The sequence below is a fragment of the Grus americana genome, chromosome 9, assembly GCF_028858705.1.
Source record: "Grus americana isolate bGruAme1 chromosome 9, bGruAme1.mat, whole genome shotgun sequence".
NCBI classification, from domain to species: Eukaryota; Metazoa; Chordata; class Aves; order Gruiformes; family Gruidae; genus Grus; species Grus americana.
In genome coordinates this window covers 2,564,901-2,580,691 of record NC_072860.1, presented here as the reverse complement: position 1 = coordinate 2,580,691, position 15,791 = coordinate 2,564,901, and the positions used below count along the sequence as shown (strand labels likewise).

The 15,791-nt window shown below is 40.7% G+C and overlaps 1 protein-coding gene across 2 annotated transcripts in view; it reads left to right on the top strand.

The window, feature by feature from the left end:
- Nucleotides 1-13,579, top strand: part of STAG1 (stromal antigen 1) — a 195,369-nt gene extending 181,790 nt beyond the window's left edge. For both annotated transcript variants that reach the window (XM_054836104.1, XM_054836105.1), the window contains exons 29-34: nt 2,233-2,438; nt 6,181-6,352; nt 8,908-9,018; nt 9,769-9,883; nt 10,823-10,903; nt 10,993-13,579. In XM_054836104.1, the coding sequence (XP_054692079.1) occupies nt 2,233-2,438; nt 6,181-6,352; nt 8,908-9,018; nt 9,769-9,883; nt 10,823-10,903; nt 10,993-11,016 (709 nt within the window). In that variant the 3' untranslated portion in view covers nt 11,017-13,579. The remainder of the gene's footprint in view (nt 1-2,232; nt 2,439-6,180; nt 6,353-8,907; nt 9,019-9,768; nt 9,884-10,822; nt 10,904-10,992) is intronic.
- Nucleotides 13,580-15,791: the final 2,212 nt, after the last annotated feature.

Below are 15,791 nucleotides of genomic sequence, written 5' to 3'. Positions count from 1 at the left end.
TGTAGCATGACTCCTCCAATCCACAGGGACCTCTCCCCCTCCCTCCAAAGGGGTTGCCTGTGATCAGGAAGGTACGTGACCACCATCTGGTGGAGAAGTCCTGTGTACGGGATCATTTACCTCCCTCCCTGGCTCGATCTCCTCCTGCCAAGTGACTGTCCCTAAACTCCTCAATGGGCTGTAAGTCTGGAGGCAAAAGTGCTCTGGAACAACCTGGAAAGTCTCACAAGCATTTATCTGCCTGTCTCCCAGAAGTCCTCCAGCCTGGCTTCCCAACCCAAAAAAAGAGAATTATCTACTTGCGATGTCATCTGCCCTTGGTGCACAACCAGTCCTGTCAACAGGGCAGCAACCACTGCTCTTTTGCAGGGCTTCGGCTCCCTTTCTGCTTCACTGCTGGCTTTTTTATTTGGCGAGAGAGCAGGAAGATGTTTCCAGTTTGGGAATGGGGCAGCAGCACTGGTGTAATTTAGTTTTCCTATCCTATTTATTTATTCAGCTTCTTGTTTTATGAGTAGCCTCCAGAATCAGTGATAGCCATTTATGGATTTATTCAGATCTATAGATTTAATATAAACATTTAAGGTGCCAGACTTATGCTTAGCAGAAAAAGATTTATACTAATGCAGTTACAAACACACAAGGCAGGTAAAGGCAGGGAAGTCCTGAGGAGTTCATCTAACACAATACAGAGGTGATTTTTCCCTGTGGAGGCATTTATTTCCCTTTATTTCTCTCAAATACAGACTGTTAGCTTAGACAACTGACTATTGGGTGTCTGAAGTCAGATGAGACAGAGCCTCAGCATGGTGTTCATACTTCTGGAAATTCGGAATTTCTGTCCTTGTTGAAGCTGGCAAGAACTGCCAGTATGAAACTCCTCTCAAATGCTGAGCAAAAGTTGTCTGAAGTTTGGCATCTAATCACTTAAAGGAACCCCTAAGTGGTGTAGTTCTTCCTTCTTCACAATTTGGGCGTTTTATAAATATAAATTAGATGCAGAAAAAGTTCTTACTTTCCAGGACTATTCCACAGATAAATTCTCTAAAGTCATAAAGCATTCAAGTGCTGTACTGTTTGGTACTGTACAAGAGAGAACAAACCAAGAATTTCCCATTCAGTGCAAGGTTTGGATACACGTGAAAAGGGGAAGGAAGAAGCAGTCGCAATATAATAAATAAAACTGAATAAAATAGTAGCCAGAAAACCTGTTGTTTCTTGAGCAAAGTCATCCTATTCACTGAATCAAAACAAAACCCCATTAAAAATGGGATGTGATTGTTACCCAGGCATGTACAGCGTTGCACTTTGTCCTATTCTGATACCCAGGCGATGTAAGAAGTTTGAGCCTGCCGTGAGCAAACAGGAAAAGGGAGATGCAGAGTTCATTTCATGCAGCATTTCTGGGTTTGACTCCCACTGATGACAACCTGGCAATGTGGTGGTAAATGTTGAAGGGTGTGTGTATTGGGAAGGGGGGTATGCGCAGGAAGGGTAGAGGTAATGTTGAAGAATCCTGAGGTCTCTTGCCTAAATTCTGAATGCTTGGTTCTGCAGCTTGAAATTCATTAGAATCACTTTTATGTGGATTTGCATATTCATTTTAAGGACTACTTCTAATACCATAATTAAATAATCAATGGGAAAAGAAAACAACTCAAATGCCCTCCAGACCATATAGAGGAGGGAGGTTGGTTGGTTCCTCCATAAGTTAACAACCATGCATTGGACTGCAAAGGCAGTAGGACAGATCTGCCTTTTTTTTAATTGAAAAAAAAACCTGCTTGCATTTGAGGAAACCATTTCTCTTGTTCCAAGATGCAAAAGGGTATCCTACATCCTCACAATAGTGGTTCTAATTCAGTCTGTCTGGTGACACAGTAGCAATATATAGAAGTGGCTTCCTCGCTATGCAAAACAGAAAAGGAATTCAAGTAGGGTGTACTGTGAATAATTGCAGACAAATGTGGGAGGAAGATGTTGGGGAGAGAACGTTCTGTATTGTTTTTCTGTGAGTAACCTGTGCATGATTAACTGCATTACTTTGTTTTCAGGGAATGACATGTATGCTTATTCAGAGATAGGATGCCCTACCAGCATACATTGTTAAATTAAAATAAGGAAATGCTGTGTGGGATTTGTGTTAAGCTCTCAACAATGTGAGGAGGGCTTGCAGATTAATTAGAGGAAACAGCGTGCTGCACCTCTGTACTCATTGTCTTTTCTTTTCAGTCACTCCTACTTAGAGAAGTTTCTGACAGAACAGATGATGGAAAGAAGAGAAGATGTATGGCTTCCACTCATTTCCTACAGAAACTCACTAGTTACGGGTGGCGAGGACGACAGAATGTCCGTTAACAGTGGAAGCAGCAGCAGCAAAGCCTCTTCGGTGAGGAATAAGAAAGGACGACCACCGCTCCACAAAAAGAGAGTAGAAGGTTTGTATGGTTTTAGGTTGCCTGGTAGAGGCATTGCTCATTTTGTACATAGGTTACAGCCTTCCTTCTTAGGAGCGCTTATGGTTTATCAATTAATGCTGAAATATATGATATGTTCTGTATGTAGTAAAACCAAGACATCTGTTCTGCAAATTTCTATCAGGCTTGAATGCTTCTTATGAGAAATACCGTCATGAGTCCCTGTTCTTCTCTGTCTTCGCTGAGATTTGCAGATTCCGAACTATTAAAAGCTGTTACTGAAGTTGGAAAGAGGAGGTGTTTGTGGAGTTACCTGCTCTACACCTCTCTCAGTCATGGTCTTATGGTTTTCTGCCTGTACTTCAGTCTGGAGCCATTGTTCATTAACAGGGTGTTAGAGCAAAGCCAAGGCAGAAATTCTGATAGAGATCTGGATTTTTACAGGACCACCAGAGAACACTTAAAAAGACACCTTTTTTTGTTTAAAATGGTATTGATATCCGGTGTCTGTATTTAGTCTTTCTGTGACTTCAGGCATGTTCATCAGGAATTGGGCTATGATAGCCAATTTCTTACCAGATTGCATCTGTTCCTGGTTAATCTGTGTGATGTAGTGTGTCCTTCTGTGAATATAAATTTACTGTTTCACTACAGAGTAGGTGTAAGTAGGATCTTAAAACTCCAGGGACTTTTCCAAAGTCAGTATCTACAATAGTAACTCCTCACTGAGGACTCTAATGCCAGTTTGCCTGCATATACAGCAATTTCCCCAAATATTCTTCAAAAATTTGTCCATATGCCCTCTGACAATCAGGTACATTCTCCATGACAGCTTATGTTGAGTGGTACGTCCACCAAGTCCTTCAGTTTCTTAGAGCCAGCCTGGAGTTCAGGTGGATAAAATACTGCTTCCTTTCTTCAGACACTGTTTTGCTTCCTTCAGGACACCATGCTGAGGTTTTTTTCTTTCCTCTTGTTACTATTTTCATTCTATTTTATTGTACTCTTCCTATATTCTGTATTTTTTTCCTGGGAATGTACTAACGTCTTTGCTTCCCTGTAAGATAAGTCTCAGTCTTATAACATAGTGTTTATGGCATTGTTCACCTCATGCTTTTTCATGTCCTCCTCTTTCAATGATCAGTAGAAGGGAGAACTGACCTGCAGCACTTTCCATTTGAATATCCCCTTTCTTTGCACCAGCTGTAGTCCTGAGTTTTTCACAAACATTACTGCCTTAAAAACGATGTAGGCGAAAGACAAGGTTGCCCAGCTATTTGTTCAGTCCCTGAAAGATCTGAATGTACAGCAGTTTCCCCTGGGAGATCATCTAGCTGTAATACAGATGATGCCAGGACTCACTATGGGTCTGACAGGATCCAGACACCTACAGAGGGTATGAAGGTCTGTTCACGTTCTACCAACACCGTGGGATCAGAAGAGACCCAGGATTTATCTTACCTTAGGCAGAGTGGCCCAATGTCGTTGTTCAGCACAGCAACGCAAAATTCCCCCGTTAGTGGTCTGTGGGCGGAAAAAGGGCTGATGAACACCCCCCCATCCTGTGGGGCGTATGGCCATGTCCTTTGAATACTCAAATACAGCTCTGGGTCACAGTGTAACATTTGAGGATGACATGTTTGAAGAACACTGGTTAGGATGTGATTCCACTCTCCTTTCTTCAGTGTGAAACCTCATAGACCTTAAATTCATAGATCACTACACAGAGCTTCGCTATACAAGCTTTGCTATACAAGCTGAATGTATAGGTCCAGGAAGGATGTATAGCTCATCATTGTTTGGTTTAGTCCATAACAGCATAACTCTCTTTTCCTCGATAGATGTCTTCGTTGTAGGATTTGACTGCCTGGTAGATGATAGGACTGAAGAGTTACCAGCAGGTGCTCCCTAATGGCAGCAGCACCACAAGCTCTACGGCCTTTCCCTACGGATGCGGCTTTGCAATGCAAGCACCAAAGTCTTGATTTAGATGTGTATTGATACAGAACATTTGAGATCATATATTTTAAAAAGCCCACAATAATATAAAGAGTTGGAAGGACACTACATTCTTAATTTTTGAATGCTTCTTGATGTGCAATAGCCATTACTGATTGCGTTAGGCCCTAAGTATACTTCCTTTTCAATCCTGGAAAAAGGAAGGAAAGCCAAGAAAACCTGGAGCCAGGTTGTCTGTATTTTTCACAGGAAGACATAGATTTCTGTCTTATTTTGTATGTACCAATAATGAGCTGATGAAATAATCAGAGATTTAATCCTCAGAAATAAGTACTTACTGTTCACTCGTCTGTACAACTTGAGCTATGAAGAACCAGCCATAACAAACAGCTAGTTGTCTACAAATTAACCAATGGTCTATACATAGTGTGTACACAGGCCTTTGTGGGTTTTTCATCTTTACATATTTTTATAAATTCCAAAAGTCCTAGCTTTAATCTTAATCTGGCAGTGCAGTTACAAATCTCAGCACCTCTTTAAATCCTCCTAAATTTTTTTTTTCTTTAAATTCCACTCTAAAGGAGCTAAAAGAAGGGCAGGGTTGCTGCATAAACTATCCTTGCTTCAAAGAACCGTAACTAGCCCCCTGTGGTTCCTTTCTCACCTAAATCCAGCATATATTGGGTTCAGCAGACGTCCGGGTTGGAGAATATTCCCTGTTGTTACTGAAAGTAAATCTGCTCTGTGACATTCTTCATGACGCCTTAAGGAAATGAAACATAAATAGGATTTTAAAAAAAAAATCTCCAACATAAAAAGGTTTAAAGGTAAATTCAGGAATAAATAGGCAACTTTTTAGACATTTATGCCCAAAGGGTAATAAAAGGTGTAGGAAGGATGAAAGATCCACTGAGATCCCCATCTACTTTCTCACCACACATTTCTTCCTGTTAGTAAATCTGTGATCTTGTCTTCTCCTCTCTTGTCATCTCCCTGTCATCCACCTGCTCTTACATTTTTTTCCTACGTCTCTTGCCTACGCATGTCTGCTCTATCACGCTTGCTTTCCTCACAATACGAGTGCAGCATCCCACTTACACCTTCAGTCACCTTCCTGTCTCCATTCCTCCCATCTGCTCCAAACATGCTGTCTGAAATCACTTCTTAGAGTTCGCATCAGCCAGACCACTTAGCTCTGACTCAAAATGCCCCCTCTGTACCCCACTAAAATGGTTCTTACTGAAGTTTCTAAAGATCTATGCTGACCAGATTTTGGGTTTTATCCTCCACCCTCATCTTTAACTGTATCATGGTTGCTGTATGCATATGCAATCAACAGTCTTAGATTTAGATTGTAGACTCAGTAATTGGGAATTATCTTTGTTAGATGTGTGCAAGACACAACAATTTAGGTAGTGCTGCAATACAGTATTTGTTTGCAATGGGTTTTTTTTTTGTGTTTGTCAAGTATTTCTACTTTAAATTGTTGTTATTGCTGGGAATAGCTGGTAGTAATCCTTCCTTAGAAGAACACAAAATAAAATTAGAGCTGAAAATTTTATCATTTTGAGTATTTATCCAGTTGATCTCTTGAAGGCACATTTGTCTTAAAAGACAGTAGACTGTTGAAAATCAGATTTGGAGAAGGTGTTGCAACTAAAATTAACTGTGTCACGGTGTGTCAGTAGATGGAAGGCTCTCATTATTAATGCAAAGTATTTGCTCAGTGAGCTGGCTGAACGACTGCTGAAGGCACTGAATGTGGTCAGAACTGCATCAGTAATTTTAAATGTTCTTCTTCTAGATGAGAGTCTAGAAGGCTCATGGCTGAACAGGAACGAAAACATACATACTCCAGGGACACTGCAAGCGCCACAGCTCACCTCAACTGTCTTGAGAGAGAACACTAGACAAATGGGGGAGCAGATCCAGGAGCACGAGTCGGAGCAGGGATCTGAACAAGATTTTTTACACAAGTAAGTGTTGGAATTTCGGTTTCAAATACAGTGAGCCAGGTAAAGGAGTTGCGTATTATTTACACAGGTAGTCTGTGGCTCTATAAATGCAGCATTTATTTGCAAAACCAACTGGAAATGTCTTGGCTATAGCTCAGCAATACTTTGATTATTTTCAGTTCCTGGGAAAAATACGTTGTAATGAAATCATGGTAGAGATTCCTTATGTTAAAACTCTCTCGTAGCATAACCATGCGATTATGGTTAAACCTTCCTAGTGTTGGTGGCCTCAGGCTGGATCGAACTCTTTCTCTAAAGATCTGTTAGACGTTCTCTCTTCTTTCCCTCTGCCCTGTGTCACAGTACAGTTAAAGTTCTCCTGACATCCAAACTGATTTCTTGTAAATTAACTTTTCAATCCAGTTCTAGCTGCTGAGCTAATAATTCCTATTTCTGGGGTAATTGCCTGCAGGCAATTTTATTTTGATCTAAATTATATATACTTTTTGTCACTCAACTCCCATTTTATCACCTCCATTTAGAGGGGAAAATGTTGGTTATTATCTGTCAGTAATTTATTTAATGGAGAAGTCTGCAGGGAATGCAATTATGTGATATTTCTATTAATTTGAAGATGCAGAGTAACAATATCTGGTTTGGAGACTCTTCTTTAACTTTTACAGCCAGATTTACTGATCTATCTACATTAAAAAGTCATATTATGCTGGCCAGATGAATCAGGTTTCTATCAATGTAGTATAGTATAAAACAGCCGGATTATGCTTCTTGGTTTTCCTCCTTGCTTGTGTGCAATGTGCGCAGGCATCAGTGGTGCAACAGATTAAACCTTGATATGATCCATTAATCAGTGCCCACCTCAGGAGATACTTGCAGTTCAGCTGGCTACAAATACCTATGAATTTTTTGAGCGCACAATATTTGACGTTTCAATAAGGAGTTCAGCCAACTTTCTTTGCGTATTAACTGTGTAACATCACCGTAAGACAGCGTGGGATAGGGTGGCAGGCCGGCTGGGCTGGTCCTGCGCAAAGGCCGAAGTTGGGCTTAAGCGTTCCCAGCCAGCAGGTGCTGTCGGGAAGGAATGCAAGGCAAGCCAGGGCATGGCTTCCACTTCAGACTGGCAGGTAGTCCCAGCTGGCCACAAGGAAAGCACAGCTGAGGAAGAGCCCCTGTTCACATCAGTTCCAGAGTATCTTTTCTCCTTAATCCCACGGCACGTGAGGTCAGGGTTCGTGTGTCTTACTTGCCTTCCTGAGGTCAAGGATTTGCCTCCCAATCTCCTGCCTCCCCAGATGTTGCCATAACTTCTAGATTCTAAGGAAGCTGTTGTAGTTCTCAATTTCTTCTTAAATCTTTTCTACTCTGCAGTAAAAACAAAACAAAGAAAATTGCTGAAGCAGGACTTTCTTCCTGACCCTCTCTGATCTCACCCATCACTAAGCTAAATCTCTCTGTGAATATTAATTTGTAATGGAAAGCGGGGCAGCTTCCAGTCGCTGCCGTGTTTTACTCCTGAGCCGGAGGAGCAGGCACTGCCTTAAGCTGTGGGAGAACCTTCCCCTTTTCTGGGGGGAAAGGTGAGCCAGGCTCTTCACCCTGGGCTTGAACCTCTGTTTTTCCTCTCTCAGATGAACGCTGTGAGCAGAGAACTCTTGAGCCAAGGCAGATAGCATCAGTCTCCTCTCTGTTGCTTTCAGAGAGTTGGGTTCTACATACAAGTTCACAGTGTGAACCCAGAGTGAGAAAATCCTTCCCTTTCAGCCTGGAGGTAGCTGCCACACGCGTTTCCTGCAGGTCAGCTTAGGAGAGCTCAAAAATAAAATAAATACAGAGCAGTCAGTTGCTGAACAAATGGGGTTAATCACGTCCAAAGACTATTTTGTTCTAGGTTGTTTGCGCATGGGTTATCCCAGTTTATTCTGTCAATCTTGTTAGGGTATGAGACTGCATAATAAAATAAAATCTGGTGCTGTTCTTGAAGACCTGCATTTAGTTTACTATTATTTCCTTGTGCTGCAATAAATAAATCATATCAATAGCATTGCTGTCTACTACTGGATTTAGATGGTATTAAAAATATAGCCTTTCAGGTGTTTACATGTGGGTACGTTACCAGATGCTTACATGGATCGGGGTATATATTTAAAAGCAATTTTTCACTTTGTGTGACATTTTTGTTTTAAAATGTGTGTCAGTTACTAATTTGGATCTATTCTTGCTCATATTTTGCCTGAGACAGTGAAGTAGAATTTAATAAAATTAATTTTAGAAGTGCTCCCACTTCAGGTGCATGCCACACTAACGAATGAGTAATGTTAGCATTTTTGTCGCTGGTTTTATTACAGCAATTAATGGATTTTTTTTTTTTTGTGCACATACAGCGAGAGGAGACAAGTTGCGGAAGGGAATCCAGAAGATGTGTACAATGGTGGATGTGATTTAAATATCTTTATCTGAAGCATGGCCAGACACAAAACTTGAGGAGCTACAGTCTAAAAATAGCCAACTCAGAATTGTTAGTGTTCTCAGTCATAATGCTGCTTTATGTTTGTTAGTCCGCAGATGCAGATATCTTGGTTGGGCCAACAGAAGCTAGAAGATTTAAATCGAAAGGACAGGACAGGAATGAACTACATGAAAGGGAGAACTGGTGTAAGGCATGCAGTGTAAGTGTTCAGAGCATCCTCATCTCCAGACCAGAACCGGTTTTGATGACAATGCTGCATTTTGTTACCTTTTCTGGGTTGTCGCTAGTAATTTCTGTGACATTTTAACTCTCGTTAATGAAGGCAGAGTAACAGCTTTGTAATGTTGGAATGTGTTCTGCTCTAACCATCGGCACAAGCAGGTGCCCAGTGAACAGGACAAACAGGCATGGCACAATTCCCCTAATTCCCTCCAAGCCTTCAACTGCTTTCCTTTCAGGGGTTTTCCATGATTTGTCTGTTAAGTAATTCCCAATGAGCATTTCAGCATATAAGGACTTCTCAGGATGGGGACCGGAGCCTCTAGCAAGATCAAGTCCATACAGTGTTAGAAACTGGTCTTGGATTCACTGCTGGATTCCCTGGGATTTACCCGTGATCCCGGCAAACAGCATAACTCCTTGTTGTAGAAGGGCAAGCAAACACAGTGAGGTTATTGCCCTTTTCTTGTTAGGGACAAATTTAATTACTGTTTTTAATGATATTACATGGGACTTCCTGCTTCAGCCTCTGCAAGTGCTAGGTTTGTTTTTATCTAAGATCTTTCTTCCAGTTAACATTACAGAAAAGCACACTGGCTTTATTCTCAGCATAAGGTTTTATGTGAAGGCATTAAGGGATAGGATTTGTGCGTTCTTTTTAATGACGAAAATCACGGTTGGGAAATTTAAATGCCTGGAAATAACTTTTTCTTTCCCTTTATTTAATCAGACGAGGTCTAATGGAAGATGACGCTGAGCCCATCTTTGAAGATGTAATGATGTCCTCACGAGGTCAGCTAGAGGATATGAACGAAGAATTTGAGGACACAATGGTCATTGATCTGGTTAGTAAATCTTATTAATAGCAAGCTTGAAATGGATGAAAGATAATTTAAAAGGAATTTTAGAAGCAGAAACAAAAATTTCCAAAATTTTGAGCCTGATTTCCTGTTGTCTGAACATTAAAGAGCAGAAATGATCCTCTGCAGAGATTTCAACCTTACTAGCCTCTCCCTTCTGAATGAATACTTCCCTTGTAAAATGGGAAAAAGGATCAGTTTGCATTATACACTTCACCATTTTTATGCTTTCATATTTCTCTTTTCATATCCAAACAACAAGGCATAGGTTACTTTAGGACTGGGCTATAATGTCTTGGAAAGAAACCTTAGGCAATAATTCAGTTGCTGCTGCTGAATGCTGAGATTATTGCTAGCATTCAAATGATTATCAAGTAAGTAAAACCTCTCTTTTACTAGTAATCCAAGGCAAGGAAACGAAGGAATTGATCGAGCCGGGGAGCTCACATTATTCTTACGCTTCTAGGGAAGGACAACACAAAGGGTTTAATCCTCAGACATACTATGACCTCTTAAGTAACTTTTTTTTCCAAATCCGTTTTTTGACCACATCAGCGCTAGAGTTTCTCCGTAAACTTAACTGTCTTTATGCTTTTAAAAGGTTTTATGCGGTCTGGCCTACAGTCCTAATACAAGAGCATTGTGAAATGAGCAAAAGCCTCAAGCAAGTCCTTATCTATGAGCACAGACTTAAAATTACTTTGGAATCCATCACCTTTTACCCTATTCCTTAAATAAAATGTGAATGCACCAAGTGCTCTCCGATGTCAGGGCCTACGATTATACCTGAGCTGTTAGGAAAATCCATGGCAGGCTGCTTTGTAAAAGACCAGGTAACCACGTTAGTACCTGTCAGCTGTAGCATCGTGCAGATCCTTCGTACCCTAGAGGTGATGTTCTAAAACGGGTGACTCCTCTTTTTAGCCACCTTCAAGAAACCGGCGAGAACGGGCTGAACTGAGGCCAGACTTCTTTGACTCCGCAGCTATCATTGAGGATGATTCAGTAAGACTTTACTAGTATTGTTTGCTGTTTATCTTAGGTTGATTATTATTACACCTAATTAATTACTGTTTTTTAAATCACTTTTCTAGGGATTTGGAATGCCTATGTTCTGAAGTCTGGTGAAGACATTTTACAAATTTGGAACTCTATTGTTTAGAGCTAGAGGCCTATATACTGTGATAGCTTGTATGAAAACCACATTTTTGATGTGATACGGTTTGATTTTTAACCAAATGATTGAGGTCAATCCCTTTTTGTAGTGACAGAAAGAAGAGGAACTTCTTAATGACACAAAGGAATGTTGGCCAATCCAGTCACCTCAGAAGGGCTGACCTAAAAAATCATTTGTATCCCTGTTCTTGACTGTCCTAATACAGATTTTTTTTTTTTTTTCTGGATGAGGAGGAAGTTTTAAATTGTTAAGACAGCTGTCGAAATAAACACTGTTCTACATATGTTTTCTGAAAACAACATTGAGTGAAAACAGAACTTTTTAACTTTATTTTTCTGCTGTACAATTTAAAACAGTTTTAACATTTGCCTTTTTATGTTTTAAAAGCTAGCCATTTTTATTAAACCTATGCCTATCAGCCATTGACTAGCAATGATGCTATAAGCAGGTCATTCTGGCTACAGAGAAGTGTTTTTGAACACACTGGATTTGATTAACATTATGGTACGCTTATATCCTCTCGTAGGCATTGAGAAGAACACTCTTATAGAAGAGGTTAGAATTCTAATGACGTGCATCTCTGCCAAAAAATTTCAGATTCTGATATGATAAACCCAGATTTTATACTCTTGAGAAGATTTATTTTTATTTATAATGGGACATAAAGTAAGAGATGTCCATGAAGCCACTTTTCCAACAGATGCTGTGTAACATTCATTTTATATAGCACATGGGGACACAAAAACAGTAAATTTTCTATTGGTACTTGCTCTGTGCATTTTTAGCAACTTATACCAGCAAATAAAGTATTCTCAGTAAAACACACAAACGGTTCTCAAGTAATCACTTTGCTGTTTTTACTACCTACTTCAAGCCCTGCCAACCCAAGGTACATAAACAGCAACTTTCCTATTAAAAAGAGTAATTCAAGGGTGGGGGAAAAGGAATCACTTTAGCATACTAAAAGCAATTTTAACTGTACCATAAAAAAAAAGTCTACTTTCCATGCCGTAAATACCCTTTTGCGCTATTTTTGTAAATTAATTTTGCCAGTTAGAAGTACTGTACGTGCTGCATAGAAATTTGTGCTTAGATGGTGAAGTTCTTAAGCTTACAATGGAATACAGCTACATTTTCAGTGTTAACTGTGCATATTAAGAGTAATTCTTTGGAAAAAAAATATGATTTTTCAAAAAAGTTAAAAACATGAAAAAAACCAAAAAACCCAAAACATTCTCAGCTAATTCATTGTAATAAGAGATTTTTAAATGTCTTCACTAATTTGGAATCTCATTATGCTTCGATTTTATGACTCTGCCTAGTAGCTGCTACTTAGTTAAAACTGGCCTGATATCAGAGGTGCTGGCCATCCACAACTTGCACTGACTCTAGTATCTCTACAAATCAGCCCCAAAATGTTAATCTTCCTTTCTGCAGTCTAATCTTAGCATTTGAGATACAAAGCAGATTGACCCACTTGGAGCACAGCAGTTTTAGAGGTGCTTTTTTTTTTTTTTTTTTAGCAACTGCAAAATAATCATGGAGCTTTTTTTCTGTTACGAGCTTATTGAAAAACAAAACATTAATGCCCAGTGCTTACTTGCTGGGAGGGAAAAAAAAAAAATCTAATTTTAAAAACAAACCAGCTGAGGTTTGTTCCTTACAACACGTGCAGTTCTCAGACATGGTTGCCAAAAATGTTTGACTAGGTAATTCAGCCATTCCTCAGATGTCGGTTGGGTGATGTCTAAAAACTGAGAAGTAGCTGGAACTTTATAAAATAATGTTACCTCCCTTCCTCTTCTGTTCACCCCAAACATAACAGGAGTGGGCAGGAATGGCTGCATTAAATTGTCATCACAATAACTCTGTGAGCATAGTAGCATAACAAATGCTGCCTGGTTTGAGTCATAGTCTCAGACGAACCTTGTGCTTCACAGTCCTCTGTGTGGAAAACTGATTCCTAATTTAACATTGTAGAATACTGTATAACAAACATTTATTATCACGGTACCTGCAATGGGTTTCCAGTTCAGTTTGCAGTCAATAGGTTTTTTGTATTATGAGTGTCTCCTTGATTGGTTTTTGCTAGTAATTCTGTAAATTGTACATTTACAATATGAGGTTTTTTTTTTTTCTCCTTTTGTACAATTTAAAACTGATGCTTCACCTTTCATTTAATAAACTATTCAAAATCATGAGTATGATGAGCACCCTCTTCACTATAACTTTCTTTTAAATGCTCGTTTGGGCCATCACATCTTATCATCCCATTTATTAGTAGCCAAAGGAAATACTGAAAGGCAGTTCTCACATAGTCCAAGCTTCACAACCAGATGCCGTACAGCTTCCTTACCCGGTCAGCCTCGAAGCAAAGGAAAACCCTGGCTAGTCCTTTATTTTTATTTTTTTTCCTCACCACTGTGGTGTATTATTTGGGTTTTGGTTGATCTGGGGGGTTTTATTGTGAGATTGCTGTAAATCCGGTAAGTCATCACACAGCTTGGGAGAGTTGCATTGTTAAAACTTAGAATTGTTTTAATTGTCACAAATGTGGAGAAAAATTTCACTCTCCTGCCCTGTACATCTCAAGGGCTCTGGACCACATGGGAAGAAGTGGAAGCGGTAAAGGCTTGGAAGGTCTAACAGTCAGCTGTGCTAAATGAAGTTTTACAGATTCCTGAACCTAACTGTCCTTGTGTTAGTCTCATGTCTTGGAGAAAAAGGTGCTATTTTTGTCCAACCCAGGAACAATTTCATCTCTGTAATGCTAAAGGAGACTGACTTATTTATCATCTGGCCCACTTCCTAAAGAAAAACGATCCGAGTCAGAAAAAGTAACAGGATCCAGCAGGTGAGGAACGGGGATAGGATTCACAGTCTGAACTACGCTCTAGTACTATGCCTGAGACACAGCGCATTGCTGAATCTCCAACAAGTTATGCTCAACTCCTGCTGCTGCACTGTGGAACACAGTAAGTAACTTGTCATGCTTCTAAGTTCAAGGGCTGCTCTCTGTGGAAAGGATTTTATTTTACATCTATTGTTTCTGCAGGTGACTGGAATTCAAGAGCATCTTGTATACTGTGGCCAGAGCAGCTTTCCAGTCTGTTTCCAAAGCCTTGTGCTGGTAGAGCAACCAACTGCTTGGAAATCGAGGATATAAAAGCCAAATTCTTGTGCTGGTGAAGGATAGGAGAGAGGATGAAGTTTACAGAACTAATGAGGTTTGGAGACTATTAAGAAAGGTTGTGCTTTTTTCTTTGTGACAATGACAATTGGGTTTCTCATTTAGTGTCTCCTCCTGACTCTGGACAGGCTGAAGAAACTATGTGCATATCGCTTCACTTAACACAGCTTTTGCCTCTAAACTGGGGGCAGCCACCAGCCACTCTCTCAGTTACTAATTCCCTCTGGAAAAATCCTCTTGGCCCTTACAAACTATGATTACATCTTTTCTCACAATTAACTATGGCCATGACCCCCAACATAAACAGATTTCAGTTTACCTGCCATTGTTGTCGCAGCCAGCTCTGTTCTGTGGGGCAGCAGGTACAGGCATCTGCTCAGAGAGAGTGCTTCTGCTGAGGTACAACCAGGTACGTTCCTATAGCTGGCTTAAACATGCTTGCCACCTGGACAGACAGAGTATCTGTAACCTGAATGCACTGCCTCCAGCTATTACAAAAACCTGTGGAGCTGGGACTCGTACTTGAAACGCTCTTTCTGTACTGTGTTTTCAGATCTTTTTCCCCCCACTGCTATGTATAGGCTCCAGGCTCCATGGCTGTACTCACTAGGCACCAGCTGCACCTACCTGGGAAGAGATGCTATCTGGAAACGTTGCCATCTTATCTTTCTTCCACTTCAGGCACGTGCTTGGGGAGCGAACAGAAGCAGCTGCGGTGTGCAGGTAGGGTAGTTCTCTGTCTTATAATGTAGTGCCATTAGTTACTGAGGTTACTTACACCAGATAGGTCATTACAGGACTTCACACGCTTGGCAGCTGTTTGCAGCAGTGCTAAACATGATGGTAGCCATTAGTCATTAAATGCAGCTTCTAATGAGCAGAACAAGCACAGGGCCCAGGGCTGATCATCAGTAACATCTACTCAGTGGTTCCTTGCAAATCTGGCAAATAATCATAGAAAAAATTAGGCTGGAAGGGGCCTCTGGAGGTCTCTGTTTCAACCTCCTGCAGAAGGAGAAACATCCCACCAGAAATGCCCTTTTTCCAATTGGGGCGCATTGTCCCTTGCCCTTCCAGAGAAGGCTGGCTCCATCTTCTGTATCCCACCTCTGCCCACAGCCTGGAGTCACCAATACCAACCTAAGGCCCGCTGCTGCCTCAGCCAGCACATAGAAGCTGCAACTCAGGACAGTCTAGCAGAGGAACAGAACAGGTTAGTGTGAGATTGGCAAAGCCTGGACTCCAGTGCACTGAAATCCAAGCCCAGGATTTTTCTCTCTGTGAGTCTGTGGTGCAGGAAGTGGAGTCTAAGCCAGGGCTTAGACTTGAACCCTGCAGAGGTCTGACTTCTCAGCAGTAAGAGGTCACTGCAGCTCTGCCTGTCTGAGCCACTTCCAGGCCTACGGAATGAGAAATCCAAGGGAGCATTTGACCTTGAGCTCACCTGCAGCAGGCATTGCAGATTGTCTGGATTATTATTAACCCACCAAAATGGGTTTATAGAGATGAACTGATAAGACCCCAAA